The 27,385-nt window shown below is 31.5% G+C and overlaps 1 protein-coding gene across 5 annotated transcripts in view; it reads left to right on the forward strand.

Annotated features, from left to right (window-relative positions):
- Positions 1–27,385, forward strand: part of LOC130448602 (tyrosine-protein phosphatase Lar) — a 597,225-nt gene that overhangs the window by 541,792 nt on the left and 28,048 nt on the right. For all 5 annotated transcript variants that reach the window (XM_056786026.1, XM_056786028.1, XM_056786029.1 and 2 more), the window contains 4 exons: positions 6,044–6,144; positions 6,601–6,793; positions 7,995–8,282; positions 19,579–19,875. In XM_056786026.1, coding sequence (XP_056642004.1) covers positions 6,044–6,144; positions 6,601–6,793; positions 7,995–8,282; positions 19,579–19,875 — 879 coding nt within the window. The remainder of the gene's footprint in view (positions 1–6,043; positions 6,145–6,600; positions 6,794–7,994; positions 8,283–19,578; positions 19,876–27,385) is intronic.

Here is a 27,385-nt window from a genome sequence, read left to right on the forward strand (position 1 = left end):
ACTGAAGAACTGGATTCTGCTACATAGAGGAACGGAGGCGTATAGAATGGAAAATGGAGATCATTGGCAGCTGAAACTATTCTACGTTCTGAATTTTCTTAGAGGAATGGGAATGACAGATCAGCTGTAAACACTGAACATCCCCAGTGCCACAGAAAGAAAAGGAAACATAATAAATGCTTTGCTTCTTCGTCCGTTTATTTAAGGTCTTACCCTCTATCCTCCATTTTCTTGTGTCTCGATCTTGGGATATCGATGTCCATGATTCGCCTCATCTCCTTAAAGACCTTCCTTTTGCTCGTTTGGTGGTTGGCTTCTCCTTGTATGCTGTATGACTCCTTAAAAGGAGTATCGGCTGTTCTTGGAGAGCTTTTCTGATCCGTATTGCACAGTGAATCAATCTGTATTTTCTTTCTACTTATTTCTGCGTGATTTTTTACTTTATTAACCATATTTATCCACTCTTTCCTATTTCTCTTTCTCTTATTCCTTCCAATTCGCGCCTCCCAGTATTCGTATATTGGAACCCACCGGAATTTCGGTCTATTTTCTATTGGTTTTCACTTTTCTGCAGAAATTCGTCGTTATTTCTTTGTATATATACGAACCATCTAAGTCCCAGTGCTTTTACGTACTTTACCATTTCTTTTTCTTCCAGTTGGCTCGACATTAGTGCGATATTCATTTGCTTGTTATTTTTTTCGTTTTAGGATTCCTTTCAGTATGTTTCTTTCCATTTAATCGGCCGTTCTCTATAAGGCTCATTATTCCAGCTACATAAGTATTTTTTCCAATAATGGAAAAGTGTCTTAATTTATACAATGATTTTTCCATCAATTCTAGCATTTTACTTGTCAATTTGTGCTTATTATTGATTTTTAATCGTTTTGCGAATTCATTTTTCTCTTAATTCCAAGACTGAAGTTTTTTGTTCATCAACATTTCATATTTACTAGTAAAGAATTCCCCGTAAACTTTCAATTTCCATTATTAATGAAACTGGTGGTGTTAACAGATGCGTATAATTGTGAAATACCATAACCTCAAATTCAGAATATAACCTATCGTTAATTTACTTTCAGACGGAATATACATCGACATTAATATTCAATTTATACAACGTTTCAAGTTTCTGTTTCACGGTTAATCAATATTTTAAAATAACCCCGACTATTACACACCGTAGTTTGTGTTGAGAACTTTCGTTAAGTCTGGTCCAGTGATTCCGATGCCTTTCAAACGTTTAACTAAAATCATCGATCGTACGCCGACTGCATAATGGGTGGCCATTGTTTAATACGTTTTAATATGCACCAATTACTATTGATCAGGAAAACGTTGTAGTTTCGTTTAATCAAATTGATAATGTCAATAAACTGGAAATTTGACAGATTAAATCGTATTTCTAAAGTAAATTGGACTATTTATAACGAATAATGAAAAAATAACCCGTCATTGATGATTTATTGCTTACCATATCTTTATTCCTCTGAAAACAATTCTCTTCCTTTACCGCGATGGGTCCGTGGATCTACTCAACTAATTATTTGAATCCATTTAACATTTTCCCTTTTAATGCTAATTGATTAATTATTTTAATAATAAAATATATTTTAATCGAGAAAAAATAAGTATCAACATAAAAGTTTTTTTATCCGAAAGAAAGGGAAATGCGCACTTGTACCATCAGTGGTAAAACGAGACCGACCAGTACGTGGGGCTGTACTACAATTGTACGACCCACTGAAACCCTTCCTCGTTAAGCTAAACTTCTTCGAGGTTCCCATCCTAGACCCGCGTCAGCCTTCCACAGAATTAATGGTCTTCCTTTGGTTGGGTGATTTGGTTGGTGATTGGGTCATCGACGTTCCTTCGTCCGTAAAATCGTCCCAGTTCTCTTCATTCACGATCATAATCTGCATATGAAGAATGTGTGCTCTGCGTTATCCGTGGCTTGACGGCAAGCGAAAAAAGTGTAGGTAGGATCGAAAATGTCCAAACAGTAATTGGGTTAAGTAAGTCCACTTTCCCTTCAACTTATCTATCCAGTCTTCGACATGTGGTAAGAGGCGCGCTGTCCATGTACCTCGTTGATCCGTGCGAATCCACTTTCGAGTATAATATTAGATCTAAGTATTTCATAGTTTCTTTCGATTCGATTTCCATCGCTTGGATAGTCCACGGTCATCGAGCTCCTTTCTCCCTTCCAGTGATATCGATTCACAGATTCTTTCGATTCGATTTCCATCGCTTGGATAGTCCACGGTCATCGAGCCCCTTTCTCCCTTCCAGTGATATCGATTCACAGATTCTTTCGATTCGATTTCCATCGCTTGGATAGTCCACGGTCATCGAGCCCCTTTCTCCCTTCCAGTGATATCGATTCACAGATTCTTTCGATTCGATTTCCATCGCTTGGATAGTCCACGGTCATCGAGCCCCTTTCTCCCTTCCAGTGATATCGATTAACAGATTCTTTCGATTCGATTTCCATCGCTTGGATAGTCCACGGTCATCGAGCCCCTTTCTCCCTTCCAGTGATATCGATTCACAGATTCTTTCGATTCGATTTCCATCGCTTGGATAGTCCACGGTCATCGAGCCCCTTTCTCCCTTCCAGTGATATCGATTAACAGATTCTTTCGATTCGATTTCCATCGCTTGGATAGTCCACGGTCATCGAGCCCCTTTCTCCCTTCCAGTGATATCGATTCACAGATTCTTTCGATTCGATTTCCATCGCTTGGATAGTCCACGGTCATCGAGCCTCTTTCTCCCTTCCAGTAATATCGATTCACAGATTCTTTCGATTCGATTTCCATCGCTTGGATAGTCCACGGTCATCGAGCCCCTTTCTCCCTTCCAGTGATATCGATTCACAGATTCTTTCGATTCGATTTCCATCGCTTGGATAGTCCACGGTCATCGAGCCCCTTTCTCCCTTCCAGTGATATCGATTCACAGATTCTTTCGATTCGATTTCCATCGCTTGGATAGTCCACGGTTATCGAGCCCCTTTCTCCCTTCCAGTGATATCGATTCACAGATTCTTTCGATTCGATTTCCATCGCTTGGATAGTCCACGGTCATCGAGCCCCTTTCTCCCTTCCAGTGATATCGATTAACAGATTCTTTCGATTCGATTTCCATCGCTTGGATAGTCCACGGTCATCGAGCCCCTTTCTCCCTTCCAGGGATATCGATTAACAGATTCTTTCGATTCGATTTCCATCGCTTGGATAGTCCACGGTCATCGAGCCCCTTTCTCCCTTCCAGTGATATCGATTCACAGATTCTTTCGATTCGATTTCCATCGCTTGGATAGTCCACGGTCATCGAGCCATCTTCTCGGAGTCCCCATGACGGTGGTTAACTTATCTCGGATTTCTTCTTGGTCCCTTCCATTGATGACGTTTTACAGATTTGCCGCCTGATTCATCTTTTGCCTTTGTCTTTACTGACCTCTGAATTTTATGCGAACATTCCAAAACTGGTATTCTCCGTGTGCACAATATTTTTTTTTTTTAATTTGGAAATAAAAATTTTGGAAAAAACTCGCCGCTTTTTTTAAATTTGCCGTCTTAAGCTACAGCCTACACATTTTCCTGCATTAAGATGAAGTTTTCCTCTACGAAACTGACATAACCCTCAAAAAGTATCGGTTCGCCGTTAATCCCCTCGCTCCACCGCCAGTTTTTATAAAAACATTGAAAGCATTGAAACATCCAGGAACCTTATCTAAAAGCCACGTTTTTTTTATGCAACACTGCGCGAATTTTTCTTCAGGTCTTCCATAGACTCGTCCTCTTCAATCCCTACCATGCAAGCATAGTCTGCTTTTGTTTGAGATGACAGCTTAACCCTATTGGCCGCCCTTGGTCTTCTTGGTCTTTTGTCGGACTTGAAACACCAGTATGGGCCCGATTTTCCAACGATGTGTTGACAATGAATCGATAATTTTCTTCCACAACCGCGTCTTCGATCTAAGTTACCACTATTTTGGTAACGACGGTAATCTCTGGAAACAGAAGATTGACTCATATTGAGGAAGCGGACTTACGCCTTTTAAAAAAAAAACTCTTCGGACTTGTCCCCTTTGCAAATAAATCAAAAAATTAAAATGCTGATTTGACCAATATCCACTCGTGATATAATCGCCCGTTTAAAAAAACCGATTCAGTCATTTTACGATAAATATGTTGAGTTTTTATTGTGACCAAACAAAAAGAGAAAGATTTTTATTTTCATTTGTCGTAACAATGATTTCAGAGGTCTCGAAAGAAAGCTTGAAAATCTCCACACCTGTGTCGGTTTAATGATAGATAATAAACGACGTTCAGCCGCCTTGACAAATGTTACCACGCATTGTTTAAAAAAAAAATATGTGGCGGAATACCGTTCCGAAATTTAATCATGATTAATTATTTATCAAAAAAAAAAACAATGCTCAAACAAATCTTTAAATAACAACACCATTGTTTGTAAATTACACTTGATGCCTTAATCGAATTGAATATGAATGCGCATATATTATTACGAAAATAATCAATTCTTCTGACCCCTATTTTAGATATTAGATTTGTACGTACGTGGTGCTGGAGATCTTAGGCCTGTTTCATACGTATGCGGCTCCATACGGTTCGGTTCGTTTTCGATAAACACCGGAAACGAATTAAACCTTGTAATTTCGGGAAAAAAAAACGAATAATTAATTAGGTGCATCCTTTTCCCACTTTTCGGCAAGAATTTTGAGCATTCTATACTATTTTCCCGAAGCTCAGAGAAGACGAAAGACGGTACTACACGATGCGTCCAACGTTTGCGCTAAAATTCGCGTTCCAACGCACGGCTACGCATTGGACGTTGACCGGTACCTTATTTAAACTTACCTAAAGGAATGAAAACGTGGCAAAATGGTTGCTCATACCAAACACGTAGCATTCACGCGCAAGAGGACAATTAATGTGTCTAGTTGTACTACAAGTGTTGTCCATGGCCAACGTTGGAAGCCAAACATTCGTCGAATGACCTACTATCACATGAAGCGTACAATAAAACCAGCGTCCAACGTCGGAAGCATTGGACACATCGTGTGGTACTGGCTTTAGCTACTGTTCCCCAGACACGAGTTTGGACCCGATAAAAACCTTTCGAAACTTTTCCCGTTTCGCGGGAATATTCGTATGAAACAGGCCTTAGCCTAACAAGAAGAAAAGTCATAAATAATAAAAACTGAGATCATTTCTCAATATATTCTTCCTTTATTACCACACACTTCTCAGAACATCTGACTTAAGCTGTTATGTCAATATAAAAATACGATGCATCTTTAGAATCGAAATATCCGTACACCGCCTGTTAAATATCATCGTCGTTTTTATCCCTTAACTCGGCATTCAGTTCTGCTAACAAAAAATAGTCTGACGGGTCGAGATCAGGTCTATATGGTGTGTGTTCCATTTATGTGAAGCCACATTCGTCTACAGTAGCCTTAGATGAACTAGGGCGTAAAATCGTGAATTTACCTCGCTAAAACTTTGACCCATTGATCTATTGTGCACCACAGTAGCCTTGGAAAGGGAATCAGTGTGGATTGCAGTATTGATTTTGATTGATTTTTGATGCAACTGTCTCAGTAAGTCACAGTAACGTGCCCCGCTTTCAAGGTTGTATTTGATACCTTGAAATCAATCGAAAGGATACCCTCGAAGTCCCAAAATATTGTAGCCATTACTTCTTTGGTGCTTTTCGATACTTTCGTTTTTTTTTTTTTTGGCAATAGCTCTCCTTTTCGATGCCATATCGTCGAATCGCTTCTGGATGATCATAGTTTAATCAATTTTGCAATGCTCACAACATTCTACTCGACGCTGCTTTTACACTGTGTTGACAATTCGAGGAATTAAACTTAACCTCAAATAATGACGTCACAACTATCCTGCGTATTGACATTTGACTAAAAAAACACGAAATTTCATAGACAACATTTTTGACTCGTTCTATAGATTTATGTGAATATAGAAAAATCTTTGTTTACTTCCAGAGCCTGGGACAGCTCCTCGAAACGTTCAAGTAAGACCGTTGAGTTCTAGTACTATGGTGATACAATGGGACGAACCGGAAACTCCAAACGGTCAAGTTACGGTAAGTTTTTACATTTTTACTTGACAATTGACAATTAAATATTTCTAAAACATATTTTTGTTTTAATTGTGACATTTTAACCTTTAAAAACTTTTAATGAACGTTTCAGTTGTTGGTGATACTTTCTCATTCGTCCACAAAAAGTGTTTATTTAGTTTGTGGGGTTCATACTATATTTTTTATAACGTTTTCTTATAAAACTTGAATTTATCATCAATGCTCATCCATATACAAGAAAAAGTTTCGCTTTTTGTAGGTTATGTTTTTCATGTTACGTCATTATAAATCGTTCTAGAACACGTGACTTTGACAAGTCGGCCATTTTAGGTGGCGAACTAAATATTTATTCTCCGTTTGTTGACGCGCGTAATTTTCGTTTAGGGGAACGTTTTTCAAATCTGTTCGACATACTTTTTCTTTCCTGCGGTTCTTAAAGTGTTTGTAAAATGATTTCAGGGCTACAAAGTATATTATACTACAAACGCCCAACAACCGATGGCCCAATGGGAATCCCAAGTAGTAGATAACAATCAATTGACAACAATCAGTGAGTTAACACCTCACACTATTTATACAATCCGTGTCCAGGCGTATACGTCCGTTGGTCCTGGTCCATTGAGTGTTCCAGTTCACGTTAAAACACAACAGGGTGAGTATACAGTTAAACGCGTATCACTTTAATCGCTTATTTGCAACAAAACCCTGTATATCTGTATATTATAAACAACATTTTAAATATTTCCCAAAGTTATTGTTTCTTTATCGTTTTGACAATGTTGTGTAATGTACTAGCGCCATAAAAACATGGTAACACACCAGATGCATCAAGTTTTATGGTAGTAAAAATTTTATATTGATAAGTAAATATTTTGTCAGGCTCCTAATAATGTAAACGGGCATATTGGAGCTGAATAAACATTTTTAATTACTTGAACATTAAATTTAATGTCGAATATTAAGTAAGGAAAGCACTTTTTGATCAATTTGTTTGATATTAGATCAATTTATTGATGATGTAACGTTTTTCTACATTATTTACGCTCTTTCTATTCGAGGGGTGAATTAATAAACTTTACACAACACTTAACTAATTTATTTAGTGCAATTATCACTAACACTTAACCAATTTATATAATACACTTATCACTAACACTTAACTGATTTATATAATTTATTTAAATTCTTCGATTACTTTCTATTTCGGTCTGTTCACTATGAATATTCATTATAAACTAAACTAAACTGCACTTAAGAAGTAAAACAAATAAATAAATAGATTTTCCAAGAAATTAGTTCAAAAGAAACAATATAAACAAATATGATAAAAACTTGATAATAATATAACGCTTTATCTACTTTATTTACACTATTTTTATTTGTGGGATGAATTAATAAAATTTACACTACTCTCAACTAATTTATATAATTCACTTATCACTAACACTTAACTAATTTATTTAAATTCCTCGATTCCTTCCTATTTCGGTCTGTTCACTATGAATATTCATTATAAACTAAACTTAACTGCACTCAAGAAACAAAACAAATAAATAAATAGATTTTCCATATAAAAACAAACAATTGCCGAATTATAGAATTCCACTTAATCCAGACAGGACCGGGTTCAGGGCGGAGACGAGTTCGTAATAATAATAACCTTGAATATTTTTAAAATGTTGTTTTCACAAGCGTTCTTAATAAGTATTTTAAATCTCGATTAATACTTCCATAAAATGGAAAATGAACAAAATACTGGAAAGTTTTCTGTATTAAAATAGAATTTATTAAGAACGCATTTTATGTAACTACGAGTACTGAATATATATTTAAAATGTATCGCAACTATTTAGGTGTTCCAAGTCAACCGAGCAACTTACGTACCTCTGACATCGGTGAAAGTTCAGTAACGCTTCAATGGACGAAACCGAGTCATTCTGGTGAAAATATAGTAAGTTACGAACTGTATTGGAATGATACTTACGCCAAAGAGAAACATCATAGGCGTATACCTATTTCGGAGACTTATACATTAACCGGTCTGTATCCGAACACACTGTATTATGTGTGGTTAGCAGCTAGGTCACAGAGAGGTGAAGGGGCTACTACCCCTCCTATACCAGTTAGAACGAAGCAATACGGTAAGATTTAGGAAGTGACAATGATTCCATGAGATATTGGTCGTTAATAAGGTAACGTTAGACTGTGTTTGAATCGACTGAAGGTTTATAGTGTTTTTGTATATTTCCCAATATTTTTTAAAAATCGTTCAACTAGTTTTTTTTAGGCTACGAAAAATTATTTTTTTATTGCTCTCTATATATACCAACAGCTCTCTTTTCTGTGATTATTGTTGCTGCAATTTTTTATCTAGTATTTGTTTTTTCAGTTGTCCTTCATTCTCCTTCCTTTGGTTGGTAAAAGAACTTTGCACCAGTACTTAGAGGCATACATTGATAGGTCTTTTATTAATGCAACGAGATATTTGCTTCACTCCATTTCTTATTATATAGTTGCACCTTTTTTCAATCCGTCTACCAGTATTTTTTTATTCTCTGCCCATTCTTTTGATGGTATTTTGAAACATATAAATTTTGTTCATTATGTTAGAGCTACCGAACATAGTATGCAGATCGAAAGTTTCAAAAAAGACATGTAACATGTTCTCTTATACACCAACAACTACTTTTTCTATAGTCATTATCACTGCATTTTATTTGCTTAATAAATTCACTTTTTTTCTTTCTAGTTTTAGTAATATATTTTGTAATAGTAGTTTTTTCAGATCTTCTGCTGATGGTTATTTTCCTCATTATCCATCCTGTTGCTGATATTACAATTAGTACTCATAGGGGTTTATTAATATAAGAAGACAACCTTTATAGTGACTATATTAAATTCCGATAACAACAAAAAAGAGTACTATAAGCTTTTTGAACTTACTGAAGATGCTGCATTTGCTTCACTCCGTTTCACATTTTTAGTTGCAGCCTTTTTTATTTTTCTACTATAAGTTATTGCTTCTGTTTCAATTCTGTCACAAGTGGTATATTTACATAGAAAAACACTTTTTTGAATAGTGAGTTTTTATTTCTAAAATTCTAATTTTCCTCAACCAGACGTTCGAAAAAGATTCTAAATAAACTTTGTAGTGCTACAGATTATTTTTATGATTTCTTCATATGCCAACGACTGTCTTTTTTTTGTAGTTCTTATTGCTGCATTTTATTTCCTTAGTAAATTTAGTTTTCTTCGCTGCAGCTTTTTTAATTTTCCTATTGACATTTTTTCCTTCTGTCACCATTCCGTTAGTGGTAATTGGGAAAATATGATTTTCCTCTACTCATAGAAATAAAAATTGTTTATCAATATAGAAGGACCTTCTTTGTGGTGACTTTTTTTATTCTGAAACTCTTATCTTTAGATAAAAATTTCAAAAATGATACAAACAAGTTTTCAAACCTACGGCAAATGCTTTGGTTCATATATTCATATATAAATGCAGCTTTTTTACTTGCAGTTTTTTCTCCTGTCTTCATCCTTTTAATGATATTTTGGAAAATGAATATTCATTTTAAACCAAAAGGGAGTGGTTACAAAACTTTCTACAAATCCTTTATTAATACAGGAAGGTGACCTTTTGAATAATGGGTTTTCCAGCCTAAAACCCATATTTCCAGATCCAGATCCAGATCCAGACCTTCAAAAAAGATTCTCAACAAGCTTTGTGATGCTGAAAACCATTTTATGTGACAACGGCTATCTTTTTCGTAGTTCTTATTGCTGCATTTTATTTCCTTTCTAAATTCAGTTTTTTCTATCTAGTTTTATCAATTTTTGTAATTACAGCTTCCTTAATTCCCCTACTGGCATTTTTTTTTCTTCTGTGTCCATTCCTTTGGGGTGATTGGGAAGATACACATTTGCTTTTCCTCTACTCATAGGGATACAATGATAGATCTCTAAACTTCATACAAATTATTTAAAGGGACTCTTTATAGAGACCTTTATTGTTCTGAAATTGTATTTCTTCAGATTGGAGCTCCAAAAATGATAAAAACAAGTTTTTAAGCCTACGAAAAATGTTTTCAATCACTTTACATATGTAATTGCAACTTTTTCAATTTTTCACTATCAAATTTCTCTTCTGCTCTCATCCTGTTAATGGTAATTTGAAAAAATACCAAATCCAGAGCTCCAAAAAAGATTTGAAACAAACTTTGTGAGGTTATGCCAAAGGTTGTCTTTCTGTAGTTATTGCTGTATTTAATTTCCTTAGTAAATTCAGATTTTTTTCTCTGTTTTGCAACTTTTTCAAATTTCTTACTGGTATTTTCATTCTTCTGTGTTCATTCTTTTGGGAAGATACGAATTTGCTTTTCCTCTACATACTTCGTACATATTGTTTATCAATACAGAAGGACCCCCTTTATGGTGACTTTATTTGTTTGAAATTCTATTCTTTCATATTAGAACCTCAGAAATGATAAACACAAGCTTTTTCAGCCTTAACATATGTAATTGCAGCTTTTCCACTATTTTTACTAGCTGTTGTTTTTTCTATCTTCATCTTGTTGATGGTAATTTTAAAAAGAAAAATTTGATTTTCATTTTGAACAGAAAACTTTTTACAAATCCTTTATTAATACCGGAAGACACTTTTTCGATTAGTGAGTTTTTTATTCCCAAAGACTATTTTTTCACATCTGGGGCTTCAAAAAAATTTTTAACGATCTTTGTGAAGCTATAGATCATTTTTTTGAGTTATTATTATTACTGCATTTTATTTTCTCAATAAAACCAGTTTTTTTCCTAGTATTATATGTTTTGAAATTGCAGCTTTCCCATTTTTCTTATTTTTTCCCTGTACCTCCATTACTTTGATGGTAATTTGAACGATAAAAATTTTATTCTCATTTTAAAATTATATAGCAGGAAGACATTCTGATATATATTCAATATCCTCAAATTTACACTTTAAAATATTTTTTTTTCCAATTATTTCCCTGTTCTCAAACATATAATTAAATAACTATTTATTTAAGAAATTAAATGTCTTCTTAGTGATTCATAGTGCAAATTTATTATTGCCGAAGTAGTTTAAATAAATAATTTTCTGAATATATTACAAATATCGCCTGTTTTAAGCTGCCAGTGTATCTGGAATACAAATAGGATTAGAAATTCTTACAAAAAAAAAACTTAAAATTCAAAGAGGATTGTTGCGGAATATACAAGTGTTTTGAAACGTTCCCTAATCCGATCAGAATATCTTCAGGTGAATTGAATTGCATTAAAAATTTGCATTTTTTTATTAGAAAACTTCCTCACACTTCCTATAGAGTTTTTTTTGCATCTCGGTTGATACTATCCTGTCTAACGTTATTTTATTATAAAATCCTTTCGATATAATAAAACGTAATTGTGTGTTAGTAGTCGTTGTCATTTATTAAGAAACAATGGAAAAATGGTATACTTCTTGGTTTTTTCAAAATTTTTCTTTACTCGATTAATAATTAGGAAGTAAGTGAAAACTTAGTCTATGTAGCAGAAAAATGAAATTTATGATGGACATTGTTGATTTTTATGTTCCTATAAGTATAAATAATATTGTTATTATATTTTTTAAAACCCTTTTTTTATTCATATACTTTCCGCATGAAATATTTACCAAAAAATCCGAGATTTGACAGTTTTTAGTCCCTTGGAGGTGATACCTATCTCAACTTTAATCGTAATCCATTCCTATATTGTTCACTTTGACTTTATATCAATAAAGTAATGTTTCCGAAAGATTTCTTGATTTGACCATCCCAAGAATAGTAAATTAAAACTGTTTTCTTTTCTTCTGTTTTGAACTTTATATATAGAACATAGGATTGAATTAATCAATATACCGCTGGGTATGAGAACTAAAACAGTTTCTGTACCGGTCTATTATACCATTAAGTAGTTTCTGAAAGATTTATCAACTAGATCATCCTTAAAATAATGAATAAAAGCTACGATTTCACAAAAAAATTGATTGTTTCCTTCTGTAACAACTAAATTGAACTTTATAGAACATATGTTTGATTTAAGTCAATATACCGCTGGGTATGACAACTAAAACAGTTTCTGTACCGGTCTTTTATACCATTAAGTAGTTTCTGAAAGATTTATCGACTAGATCATCCCTAAAATAATGAATAAAAGCTACGATTTCACAAAAAAATTGATTGTTTTCTTCTGTAACAACTAAATTGAACTTTATAGAACATATGTTTGATTTAAGTCAATATACCGCTGGGTATGACAACTAAAACAGTTTCTGTACCGGTCTTTTATACCATTAAGTAGTTTCTGAAAGATTTATCGACTAGATCATCCCTAAAATAATGAATAAAAGCTACGATTTCACAAAAAAATTGATTGTTTTCTTCTGTAACAACTAAATTGAACTTTATAGAACATATGTTTGATTTAAGTCAATATACCGCTGGGTATGACAACTAAAACAGTTTCTGTACCGGTCTTTTATACCATTAAGTAGTTTCTGAAAGATTTATCGACTAGATCATCCCTAAAATAATGAATAAAAGCTACGATTTCACAAAAAAATTGATTGTTTTCTTCTGTAACAACTAAATTGAACTTTATAGAACATATGTTTGATTTAAGTCAATATACCGCTGGGTATGACAACTAAAACAGTTTCTGTACCGGTCTATTATACCATTAAGTAGTTTCTGAAAGATTTATCAACTAGATCATCCCTAAAATAATGAATAAAAGCTACGATTTCACAAAAAAATTGATTGTTTTCTTCTGTAACAACTAAATTGAACTTTATAGAACATATGTTTGATTTAAGTCAATATACCGCTGGGTATGACAACTAAAACAGTTTCTGTACCGGTCTATTATACCATTAAGTAGTTTCTGAAAGATTTATCAACTAGATCATCCCTAAAATAATGAATAAAAGCTACGATTTCACAAAAAAATTGATTGTTTTCTTCTGTAACAACTAAATTGAACTTTATAGAACATATGTTTGATTTAAGTCAATATACCGCTGGGTATGACAACTAAAACAGTTTCTGTACCGGTCTTTTATACCATTAAGTAGTTTCTGAAAGATTTATCGACTAGATCATCCCTAAAATAATGAATAAAAGCTACGATTTCACAAAAAAATTGATTGTTTTCTTCTGTAACAACTAAATTGAACTTTATAGAACATATGTTTGATTTAAGTCAATATACCGCTGGGTATGACAACTAAAACAGTTTCTGTACCGGTCTATTATACAGTTAAGTCGTTAATCAATTTTTAATATTACAAAGTTTACTTTGCTGACGTCTAATGAACTCTTGTCGTTTCGTAAAAAGATAATCCCTGTTTTAACTGCCCAATAAGTAAAAGTCAGTTTCATTAAACCGTTTCTCAAACATGCAATGAAAATTTTTATGTTATTTACACTACAAACTATAAAGACATCATCTTGATTTGAAACATAAAAATTTTCTGATTTACGGCCCCCGTAACGTTTTTATAACCTTAAAAATAACAAGATAAGTAATTGTTCATTATGTTGGACGATGTGTTTGAGTGGATAACAAAGCTGCTGATTATTTAAGGGTGGAAAGACGCTTTTGGAAATTAATTAGTTTTATCTCACGAATATTAGAAAGAAACTGTTTAACATTTGGTTGAGTTTAGTTTTCTTTTTCGAGTATTTTATTCCTTCAATAATTGGGATGTTGTTTTATCTGATCTATTTGTATCTATAGCTTGAATTGCATTAATTTTGAATACTATTGGATATATATTGTAATAGGAATATGAATATTTTCTTTTGAATATCATTTTTATGTACCAAAAAGTTATTTTTTTAAATGTATCACTCTGTTTTAGTGTAATTGTCTAAACTATTGACTTATCTCATTATTAAGGAAAAAGGTTCCAATTTTCAATTGACTCCATTTTTTTGTAAAACTTTTACAGAAACAGAAAAAAATGAGACAGATCAAAAATTACTAGAATGTTTTTGAATAACGGTTTAATTTTCTTCAACATTTGACTATTTTTTCAAAAAAATTGTACGTGTTGCTTAAAAATTCAGCTGTAACGAAAAATTTCAAAATACAACTTGATATTTTCGAAACAAAGGGACTGAGATAAAAAAAAATAACCAGAATTTGCTTGAATAACGGTTTAAACTTCCTCAAAATTTGACTATTTTTCTCAAAAATTATATGTGTTGCTTTTTTAGAACAATTTTAACTGCGTTTTGCTCTAATACTTCTCATAAATACTGACGTATTAATTGGGAGGCATTTTTCCCATTTAAATAGTGAAAACAAAACATATAGATGTGGGTATATCAAGTTATTAAATATTTTAATTCGGTATAAAATTTTTCAATTAAATTCTTTTATTTATACTGTAAGATATTCAAAAATTAACGTCATTTCCCTCCAAATATGAAATATGTCAATTATTTTCGAATGAAATTTTCACAATTTTCTTCTTTCCTTATAAATTTTGAAGAAAATTTTTATTTAATATTAAATTTTTCTCCAAAATGTTCTTTTTTATTGTAAGGTATTGGAAAATTAACAAAATTAACGTCAATTCCCTCCAAATATGAAATATGTCAACTATTCTCGAATGAAATTTTCACAATTTTCTTCTTCCTCGATAGATTTTGAAAAAAAGTTTCATTTGATAACAAAATTTCCTTTTTTATTGTAAGGTTTTGAAAAATTGAAAAAATTAACATCATTTCTAACCAAATATGAAATATGTCAATTATTCTAGAATTAAATTTCCACAACTTTCTTCTTCCTCGATAAATTTTAATCCAAATTTTCATTTGATATCAAATTTTCTTTCTTATTGTAAGGTATTCAAAAATTAACAAAATTAACGTCATTTCTAACCAAATATGAATGTTTCAACTGTTCTCGAATGAAAGTTTCACAATTTTTTTCTTCTCCGATAGATTTTGAAGAAAATTTTTATTTGATATTAAATTTACCCCCGGTTAATTATACAATGGATTCGTGAACGATATAAAAAATATTTGTTATCGAATTGAATAAGTTTTCACTTACCCCTAAGAATCTCATTACACCCTTATACGCAAAGTGGTGTAGGTATAATTTCCATACATTATTTTTTTTGTTACACAGTGTGTTCGTTGAGAATCATTCAAAACCTGAAAAAATCTCACAATAGCGACAGTTGGTGAAATTATAATTTTTTTTATTTTTTCAGTTGAAATTAGATATTCGACTAAATTTTCCTTTGTGAAAAAAAACCTGAAAATTTGGAAAATTTTCTTCTCTGAATGAAAATGTCTTTGTGCTTAAAACAAAAAGTAACTTCAACAAATTACAAATTCAGTTTTCATTAATTCTACTGAAATTAATAATTATATACAGTGTGGGATTTTTTCAAGTTATCGCGGACATACTGTACATTTTCATCACGTCATATATTTTTTTTGAAGTGTGTAAGTTTTACTAGTGAAAATAAATTTTGGAATGTGTGCGGAGTGTGAGTTTTTTGTGTATTCTGCATTTTTGCATGTCAATATTAGTTTTCAGTGGATATTAATTTTTTTAAGAGCACTGCACAAATTCTTATGGAGACGATCAATTTATAATTATTTTTTTTTTAGTAGAAATTTAAATGCTTCCGAATTAAATTATTGAAATATGTATTGATTACTCCATAATATTAAAACGGAAAAAACTATTAGACGTCACTATTTTATTTTATTATTATTAAATATATATTAAATCAATAAGCATGGTAACTTTTTCCGTTTTAATATTTATCAAGTTTGAGCACATTTATTTTAATTTTTATTCACTATTATGTAGTAGCTATACTCACAATATTTTAATATCCACTTCAAACCTGATTTAATATCAATAAATAAAACAGTAAGTCCTCAAAATCAATATATACCTATTTGGCTTGGCTTCGGAGATGTTACGGAAAAGCTTTTTGCTATTCGAACCCTAAATATCAGTTCTAATTTTTTGTTTACTGTTTCATAGTTAATAACCGAATTTTTTCTCAAAGTAGATCATTAAACATACAAAACTAGTTTCACCTTACAATAGATACACTAAATCACCGTTGGGTTCCACAAGATGTCACATAAAGTGTAGAAAATTCCTTCCAAATCCACTTTTTCGTCATATAATGCCATTTCTAATGATATTTGAAATATGTTGACTATTATAGAATCCAATTTTTACTATTTTCCTCTTTCTCCGATAAATTTTACTAAATATTTTCATTCGATATCAGACTTTTCACTTTAATTTTTTTATTTATACTGTAAGGTATTCAAAAATTAACAAAATTAACGACATTTCTAACCAAATATGTTTCAACTATTCTCGAATGAAATTTTCACCATTTTCTTCTTCCCCGATAAATTTTGATCAAAATTTCCATTTGAATCTGCATTTTGCTTAAAAATTTTCTTTTTTTATGTAAGGTATTCAAAAATTAACCAAATTAACGTCATTTCTAACTAAATATGAATGTGTCAACTATTCTCGAATGAAATTTTCACAATTTTCTTCTTTCCAGATAGATTTTGAGGAAAATTTTCATTTGATATCAAATTTTTCTCCTAAAATTTTCTTTTTCATTGTAAGGTATTGAAAAATTAACAAAATTAACGCCATTTCAAACCAAATATGAAATATGTAAACCATTCTAAAATCAAATTTTCACCATTTTCTTCTTCCCCGATAGATTTTGAGGAAAATTTTCATTTGATATTAAATTTTTCTTCAAAATTTTCTTTTTTGTGTTAAGGTATTGAAAAATTAAAAAAATTAACCAAATATGAATATGTCAACTATTCTCGAATGAAATTTTCACAATTTTTTTCTTTCCCAATAAATTTTGAAGAAAATTTTTATTTAATATTAAATTTTCCTTCAAAATTTTCTTTCTTATTGTAAGGTATTCAAAAATTAACAAAATTAATGTAATTTCTAACCAAATTTGAAATATATCAGCTATTCTAGAAACACAGTTTCACAATTTTCTTCTTTCCCGATAAAATTTGATCAAAATTTTCATTTAAAATCAAATTTTCCTTCAAAATTTTCTTTATTTATGCAATGTATTCAAAAATTAACAAAATTAACGTAATTTCTAACCAAATTTGAAATATCAGTTATTTTCTATATATTTTCTTCTTTCCCGATAAAATTTGATCAAAATTTTCATTTAAAATCAAATTTTCCTTCAAAATTTTCTTTATTTATGCAATGTATTCAAAAATTAACAAAATTAACGTAATTTCTAACCAAATTTGAAATATCAGTTATTTTCTATATATTTTCTTCTTTCCCGATAAAATTTGATCAAAATTTTCATTTAAAATCAAATTTTCCTTCAAAATTTTCTTTATTTATGCAATGTATTCAAAAATTAACAAAATTAACGTAATTTCTAACCAAATTTGAAATATCAGTTATTTTCTATATATTTTCTTCTTTCCCGATAAAATTTGATCAAAATTTTCATTTAAAATCAAATTTTCCTTCAAAATTTTCTTTATTTATGCAATGTATTCAAAAATTAACAAAATTAACGTAATTTCTAACCAAATTTGAAATATCAGTTATTTTCTATATATTTTCTTCTTTCCCGATAAAATTTGATCAAAATTTTCATTTAAAATCAAATTTTCCTTCAAAATTTTCTTTATTTATGCAATGTATTCAAAAATTAACAAAATTAACGTAATTTCTAACCAAATTTGAAATATCAGTTATTTTCTATATATTTTCTTCTTTCCCGATAAAATTTGATCAAAATTTTCATTTAAAATCAAATTTTCCTTCAAAATTTTCTTTATTTATGCAATATATTCAAAAATTAACAAAATTAACGTAATTTCTAACCACATTTGAAATATCAGTTATTTTCTATATATTTTCTTCTTTCCCGATAAAATTTGATCAAAATTTTCATTTAAAATCAAATTTTCCTTCAAAATTTTCTTTATTTATGTAAGGTATTCAAAAATTAACAAAATTAACGTAATTTCTAACCAAATTTGAAATATATCAGTTATTTTCTATATATTTTCTTCATCCTTGATAAATTTTTATCAAAATTTTCATTTGATATCAAATTTTTCTTGAAAATTTTCTTTATTAATGTAATGTATTCAAAAATTAACGAAATTAACGTCATTTCCTTGCAAATATGAAATATGTCAACTATTCTAGAATTAAATTTTCACCTCTCTCTTCTTCCTCGATGAATTTCAATCAAAATTTCCAATTTATATCAAATTTTCTTCTAAAATTTTCTTTTTTATTGTAAGGTTTTCAAAAATTAACAAAATTAACGTAATTTCTAACTAGATATCAATGTGTCTACTATTCTCGAATGAAATTTTCACAATTTTTTTCTTTCCCAATAGATTTTGAAGAAAATTTTCATTTAATATTAAATTTTCCTTCAAAATTTTCTTTCTTATTGTAAGGTTTTCAAAAATTAACAAAATTAACGTAATTTCTAACTAGATATCAATGTGTCTACTATTCTCGAATGAAATTTTCACAATTTTTTTCTTTCCCAATAGATTTTGAAGAAAATTTTCATTTAATATTAAATTTTCCTTCAAAATTTTCTTTCTTATTGTAAGGTATTCAAAAATTAACAAAATTAATGTAATTTCTAACCAAATTTGAAATATATCAGTTATTTTCTATATAGTTTCTTCATCCTTGATAAATTTTTATCAAAATTTTCATTTGATATCAAATTTTTCTTGAAAATTTTCTTTATTTATGTAATGTATTCAAAAATTAACGAAATTAACGTCATTTCCTTGCAAATATGAAATATGTCAACTACTTTAGAATTAAATTTTCACCTCTCACTTCTTCCTCGATGAATTTCAATCAAAATTTCCATTTTATATCAAATTTTCTTCTAAAATTCTCTTTTTTATTGTAAGGTTTTCAAAAATTAACAAAATTAACGTAATTTCTAACTAGATATCAATGTGTCAACTATTCTCGACTGAAATTTTCACAATTTTTTTCTTTCCCAATAAATTTTGAAGAAAATTTTCATTTAATATTAAATTTTCCTTCAAAATTTTCTTTCTTACTGTAAGGTTTTCAAAAATTAACAAAATTAACGTCATTTCCCTCCAAATATAAAATATGTCAACTATTCTAGAATAAAATTTCCACCATTTTCCTGTTTCCCAATAACTTTTAATCCATATTTTCATCTGTTATCCGTTTTTTCTTTAAATATTTCTTTTATATTGCAAAGTATTAAAAAATTTTAAAAAATCGAACTGAAAATTAATTGAATCGCGATAATTAAATTTGTTTATCCGTAACATCTCTCGTTGGCTTGAATTTAACGCTGCTCCGCCGTCCTAGTACCCGGAGCCCCGCCGACCAACGTAATTGGCGAAGCAGTAAGTCCCACGGCGATCAAAGTCACGTGGGACCCACCGCCTGCGAACCGTACCAACGGAAATATCATTTACTACAAGTTGCAGTTCGTTGAATCTGACAGGTCTGATAGCGAAGCGAACGTTATCAAATTTAATGGTACCACTTTTGTGCTTGACGAATTAAAAAGATGGACCACGTACAGGATATGGGTATTAGCTGGTACTTCTGTAGGCGACGGTCCGAGTTCGTATCCCATTACGGTGCGCACACACGAAGATGGTACGTTTATGTCAATTTAAATGGTATCGGAATTCAGTCGGGGTTGTTTAGGGGTGGTGGAGTAAAATAGTACTGTTGTGGTGAATTATTTTTTCCATATAAATAAAAAAATGAAATAATTTTAGGATATGACTTGTCTACAGAATCTTTTAAAATTAGAAAATCTACGAATTTTCCTTCAGTACTTATTATTATTAATTATTTACCGGTATACAATCGTGGTACTATTCATAACTTAATTTTAATTTTGTTGTTTATTCTAAATTGGAATTTATGGAACCGTTGGTGGAAATTTCTACTACACCATCTCTTGTAATTACATTATCTGGTCCTTCGAGCCGTGTACGATCCTATGGAAGGCTATAAGGATCAAATAATGCAAAAGGGAGAGTTGGTACAGTGGTAATAAGCAGAGTATTCAGTATTTCTTCTGTTTTTTTTTCTACTGAAAACCTCACGTAAAAGAATTAGTAAAAACGTTGAAAAATGAGTCATATGCTAAAATTACAAATTTTTTTGAGGGGGATGAGGGATATTTTTTTCAAATATACATGTCTATAAGTTAATTGATTGATATTTTCATTTCATATTTTGTAAAATTGTAATAATTTTTCTTTCATCTTCAATTAGTCATGTATATTACAGAAGTTGGCGGGGAAAATAATACAAAACAAAATTCAAGAAAAAAAAATCACAATATCGAGTGAATATTTTTAATTTTAGCTGCCATTTCACAATTACCAACTTGAAAAAAAAAACAATAGGGATAAATCTTTTCGAATGATATAGACGATTTATATTTAAAACCCCTCAGATGGTGTACTTTAGGAACACCTTTTTTAAGGGACAAGCTGTAGATTGTTTCTAAAATATTGAAAATAATTATAGGACAAAATTGTGTGTCCTTATTCGATACAATTACAGAAAATTCTAATACGTGTCAACTTTTAAACCCAAAAGTGGCTTTTTTTAATTTAATTTTGAATAAACAAGGCGATTCAAGCAAATCTAGCATATTTATAACTCTAATTAAACACCCTATATATTTATGAAAGCTCCTTAAGGATCTTATTCAAACGAACGAACTGAAACAGTTATTAATATTTTCAATAATTTTCAACCCCAATAGACTATATTGCTTATATTGTATCATTGAAATGATCTTCCAACGGTGTAAGATCTGGTAATGTAGTTGGCCACTCTTCGAACAATCCGTTTCTTCGAAAAGGCTTCGTCTTAGTAATTTTCCCTAGTAAAACAATGAGGTATGGAACCTTTCCTACCATTTTCTTTGATAAATTATAGACCAATGATTGTGTCCAACAACTGCTCACTCACTTTTGCTCTATGTAAAGGAGCGGACCTCATCTGGCCTGGCAAAGCCCAGAAATCGATTTGCGTTACAACTACATGGCCCGAAAAATGAAAATTTACTTTGTACGAAAATCATACATTTTTCAAAAATTCAGAATTTGTCATACTGTAATGCAAGACTTCCTTCATTGACTTCCGCCGGGCGTACGACAGTATCCTCAAAGACCAGCTGTATGAGGACCTGGTGGGTCAAAGAATCTGGTGTGTATGGTTAGAATGACAATGAAGAACGCCTCTGGCAGAGTGAAGGTATCGGGGTCCTCAATTTCTCACTGGAAGGTGCCTCAAGGAGCATCAGATCGAATCCCGGACGAACTATTTGCAATAGGCTCACACAGCAACTGCATTATAAAGGAGATAAAGCCGACTGCGCCAATTGTATAAACTTTTGATATTGCAAGCGATACACGACTTGATAAAAAAAGTATGGAAAACAAATATTATTCCAGTTAGTTGGAAAATAGGAATCATTTGCTGACTGCGCCAGTTATATAAGCTTTTGACGGTATACATCGTGGTAAACTGAAAGAAGCCTTGAGTAAAATGGTGCTACCCACTAAACTGATCAATATGGACATGATAACAATGCAAAAATCGTGTGTTGAATTTAAAAGGGATCATACAGTCTTTATAAATCCACTCTACGTGATATATTTTATAAATCGACCAAATTTGTCCAAATGGAGATGATATTGCGATAATAGCCAAAAATAAAAAAAGACTGATAGAACTTTTCAAAGATGTAAAATTAAAATTTAAAGAGCTAGGCCTAAATCTAAAACTGTATTCACCAAGATTTCGGTATCAGAAGAGTGGAAGATTCAATAATAGATGGTAAACGGTGTCCATACATTTAAATATCACGGAGAGGAGATAATAATCAAGCACGACCATACAAGAAAGTGGTGATAGATCTTTTTTTGCAAACCTGAGGCTGCCGAAAAATAAATTAATAATAAGAAGAACGAAGTTGAAAATGTACAAGACTCTTAACACAAATCGTAACTTATAGTAGTGAATGTTGGGTGATGACACAAAAGGACCTAGAAAGATTAAGAATATTCGAGAGGAAGATTATCAGAAGAATACATGGAGGATTTAGAATGAACGAAACACACTGAAGAATTCGAAATAATAAAGAAATCGATGAAATACTAGGCAATGAAAATATAGTTTCCTTAAATACCGGAAGTTAAAATTGTTGGGCCACACAAAATTATGGAGGACGGGCCAAAATATAAAGCAGTAAATAAAGAGGCCGACCATGTATCAGACGGACTGATGAAAATCACAAAGACGTACAAACAATAAATGTGAGATGTTGGGGAGCGTTGGCGAAGAATATTCTAGAACGTTCAAGCTCACCGTTGAGGATTGTTTTATACAATTTCTCAAATTGCCACCCATTGTGAATGTTGATTAATAAGCAAAAATAAATTTTATCTAGAGCTATTTAATTACTGGTCGTTTATTCACCAGTTTTCGGCAGAATCTCATTCTACTGTATGGATTGTCTTCTATCGGTTCTTGGACAAATGTCAATTTAAATGGATGTTTCTCTTCATAGAAACAGAGTAGTTGTATGACCTATTTTGAACGGAATACCTAGCCGGTAGTTGCTTGAAAATGCACAATCTATCCAGCATATATGCTTCAAGTTTGTTTACTATATGTGTGGCAGCCATTAATAGTGAACGTTTTCGGTGAAGCCTTAGCCCAACCAATATAAAAGCTGATCTAGATTCTACTCTAAGTGAGACTGCTCCTTCGTTATTAATAGTAAAATATTGGCTGGCAAAGTTTAAACGATACGCTACAATCTGCGAAGTTCAGCTTCGTAGTGGTCGACCAAATGAGGTGGCGACTCCAGAAATGTTGAAGAAAATCCTCAAAGCGTTACTGGAGAATCGTCGACTGGAAGTTCGAGAGCTAGCAGATATAGTAGGCATTTCAAAAAGTGCGGCATATCGCAAATTAACTGAAAATTCAGACATGAAAAGCTGTGCGCAAGATGGGTGCCAAGTGCCAGCGTCGTGAAGATGTTACCATTAAGTGTTTAGCAATGTTTTACAGAAATAAAACTGTTTTATAACCAGGGAGGAAACGTGGGTCCATCACTTCACACCCGAAACAAAAGAACAATCAAAACAATGGACTGAAAAAGTAGAACCGACTCCGAAGAAGGCAAAGGCAAGATCATGGCGTCGGTTTGTTGGGATGCGGGTAGAATAATTTTCAATGATAATCTTGAAGAAACGGGCAAAACTATCAAGGGCGGGTATAAAGCAACGTTTGAGCGAAGAAGTCGAGCGAAACTGACCGCATTCGGCTAAGAAGAAAGTGTTTCATCAAGACAATTCATCATCTCAGTTTGAATTGCTACCTCATGCACCTTATTCGCGAGATTTAGCCTCCTCGGTTTATTATCTGACTTGAAAAATGGCTTGGTGGTCAAAGATACTCCAAGAATGACGAGGTGGTATCAGCAGTTAATGGCTGTTTTGAGGAGCTTGAGAATTTTTGTTATAAAAACGACATCGAACTTATTGAACATCGCTGGGAAAAATTTTTGTGTTTTCTTTGTTGGGCCAGGAATTTCTGAAACTATCTTCGTATTCTTGACACTTTTACCATATTCTGAGACTTGATCAATTCTTTGAAAATGTCATTATTATTCGTAGCCACGGTCTTATATACAGATCTGAAAACCGGGCCCAATTTCTATACAGCGGCTTGATATTAATATTAAACCACAATTTGACACCATCTCTTGATTACAACGCCGATCTGGCGGCCATAGAATGAAGTAATTTAGTAGCCGTGAAATGAACCCACCCCGCTACTCTCGTTTCCAGATCTGTTCGTAGTTGTCGTCACTTGATATAATTCGTTGAGGAACTTACCAACATATAAAGGGTAGTTTGTTGAAATAAAAGACTATGACTTGCTTGTATCACCTCGTTTATTTTTGGATTTATTGGAGTCTCAGTGTTTTTTTTTTTGATTCTTTTAAATAAAAATAAATATAAACAATTAAATGAATTTTTTTAACAGAATCTTACTTCATTAAACTTATATTTTAATAAAAAATATTTCGCTGTCTGAATAAAGTAAAAATTTGGAAAAAATATATTTATTTTCATGATTTCTCAAGTCTAATTGATTTATTACGTTGTTAGGCCACAAAATAGTAAAAAATAAAATAAAATTATGTTAATATTGTTCTCACTGTCAATTGTCGTTTTGTTTTTTCATAAATTTTGTGTTTAATCTCAAAATTTAAAAAATTCGAGATGATTATGGAACAATTTGAAATAAAATTTTTGTTCCTAAAGTTTACAATCTTATCGTATCAAAATTGTTCCTCCTTGTATATCCTACAAACGTATTAGCTTATTCTAAACATTATTCCTTCTTCCTTTCGTCGTTTCCCATATTATTTATCTTGCAGTCGTTATTCCCTTTCTTTATTTAACCGTTTTTACTTTTTCGTACTTTTTTGGCATATCCTTAGTGGTATGTGTGACTTACGACATTTTTTTAACCATTGCAGCTCGCCAAAAGATGGATTTTTTTGATAAAACCTTTATATATTTTTGTGATTTTTTGCAGCCCTCTATACCTCAATTTTTGAGGGGGATATTTTGACTGTTTTGTATTCGAAGCACTCCAAATTGATATTTTTTTGGAGGGTTTCGATATTTTTTTTTTCTAATATTTTCTGTCTACAAAAGCGTTTGCAGGAGACTGGATAAAGGTTTTTTTTTGAAACTTTTTTATGTAACTCGGTATATTTTTAAAAAAATTGAAATAGTTGTGTCTTTTATTTATTGTTGTAAATGTTAGTTACTCACGTTCACATGTAATGATTGCTTTTTGGTTATCACTCGCACCAAGTCGCATATTTGCAATGGCACAATTTTTTTAAGTCACAATCGGCACCATTTACTTAAATTTTTGTTTTATTAGCACTGGATACTTGTAACTTAGATAACGCCTTAAGTAGATTTCCCAAACGTTTTTCCCCAATAAAACTTAAATGTCCTTTAAAAAAAAAAATGTTATTTCACCTTTTTTATTAAAATAAAAAATTGTTTTAATACACATGGATATACGTTTAAGAACTATTTGTTACAAAATTTATTTATTTAAACCATTCAACTTCCTCAAATTCTTATTTGTTCCCAAATTAAATATTTCTTTGTCCACTATGTCATCATATGTACTCCTCACATCCTTTTAGAATAAAAAGTTCCTTCCATCTCCCAATTACCTTTAATTAAACTTGCTGTGTATATTGATAGAAACGCAATATCATCGCTTTCTTATTTTCTTTCTCCTAAACCTCCCCTTACCATCATCCATTCTGCAAACATGATCTTTATGGCCTATAAAATTTTTTAAATAGCAATGGCTCTTTCTTACTCTCTGATCTTTTACCTCAAGCTCTTGCACATACCTATTCCCTCAAAGAAAGATGCATTACGGAAACCCTTTCGTACCTTTCGTCAATCATCTTTGATTCTTGCTGTCCATCTTACTTCCTTGGGTTTAGTGGAAGTCTGTGGAAATTTTTTTCTTTTCTTCCTTGTAGTGACATTCACTTCCTTTCTTTTATCTTTTGTTTTGACACTTTCTCGATTGGCGTGAGTTTTGGAAACCTTTGAAAAAAATTTTTTACTCCACTCCACATATAGATATTCTTTTATGGAACCTTATCATTGCCTTCTTCTGTTTCATGTTTCTCTTCAGTGTTTTGCTTATAACTAATTACCTCTTTTGAAAGTTTCTAACCACACATACCTATTCCAAACCTACCTTTCCTAATATCTCCTCAAAGTACGATGCCTTCCAGAAACAAAGTTTATTTTTTTCTTAATTGTATTTTCATATTTGGTTTTTCCTTTTTACTCTACTCCAGAGATAGATATTCTTTTATGGAACCTTATCATTGCCTTCTTCTGTATCTTGTTTCTCTTCAGTGTTTTGCTTATAACTGACTACCTCTGATATTTCCTCTATAACATGCTGTATATCACCTCCCCGAAAATATCCTCCCAACTATCGTCTATTTTGTGAATAGTACGATCTTCTATGCTCTGGGAAATTTCATAAAAAGTAGAGGCTCATTCTCATTCTCTAACCTTGTATCTGAACCTTCTGCAATCCAGAAAAAGGTTCATACCACACTTAATCTCTTCAAAAATCTTTGGTTCTCGCTTGCCATCCAACTTCCGTGAGTTTAGTGGAAGTATGTGGATATTTTCTTCTTTTCTTCATTGTAGTTCCATTTACTTTATTTCTTTTTTATTTTGTTTTGACACTTTTAAGTATTAGGTGTCAGTTTTTGGCAATCTTTGAAGGGACCAATTCTTAGCCGACAACCATTACCGTATACCAGAGTCAGATAATCTTTTATGGATCATTGTCCACTTTAAAACTTTCTCTATATCATGCCTGATAATGCCTCTTCGAAAAACATCTTCTTATCAACCTCTATTCTGCTAACATTATGACCTTTTATGAAATTTGTAATGTCACTGTTCTATTGTCTTCATCGAAAACTTCCTCTTCTAAAAGTTTCTGGACACACATACCTCGTGGAATGTGAGTTTTAGAAGCCTTTGACAGATACAGACGTTATTTTATAGATCAGTAGAGCCTCTAATAGACGATTCCTCTTCTTTATTTGTTATTTTCTTTTTTTCTGCAGCTAGTCGTGGTTCACTTGGAAACTTTCCATAGTTTCTACAACTTTTGACAGCTCCAACTGCTCAACAACAACAACATGTAAATCGAGATGTTTTGAATTGAAAATGGCTGATTTTAATTGTTAAATATGTTGATCCAAACGCTTTTATCGATTTTTAATCCATTATGCATCAAATTGGACCAATATTAAGATTTTATTTTTTCAATAGATTGGAATCTCTTTCTACTACTCATCTACATCATTCTCATTTCCAAAGTTTTGCTGTTTGTATGTTTCTTCTGTTGCTTGGGAGCAATTTTGTTTTATTTACATGAAAAAACTGAAATTTTTCATTCGATTTTATTATAACTTCAGTTTTCTTTTACTTATATCCTTGTGAAAGAATAATTTAAATAAATATTTAAATTTATATCTAAAGGAACT

The sequence above is a fragment of the Diorhabda sublineata genome, chromosome 9 (genome assembly GCF_026230105.1).
Source record: "Diorhabda sublineata isolate icDioSubl1.1 chromosome 9, icDioSubl1.1, whole genome shotgun sequence".
NCBI classification, from domain to species: Eukaryota; Metazoa; Arthropoda; class Insecta; order Coleoptera; family Chrysomelidae; genus Diorhabda; species Diorhabda sublineata.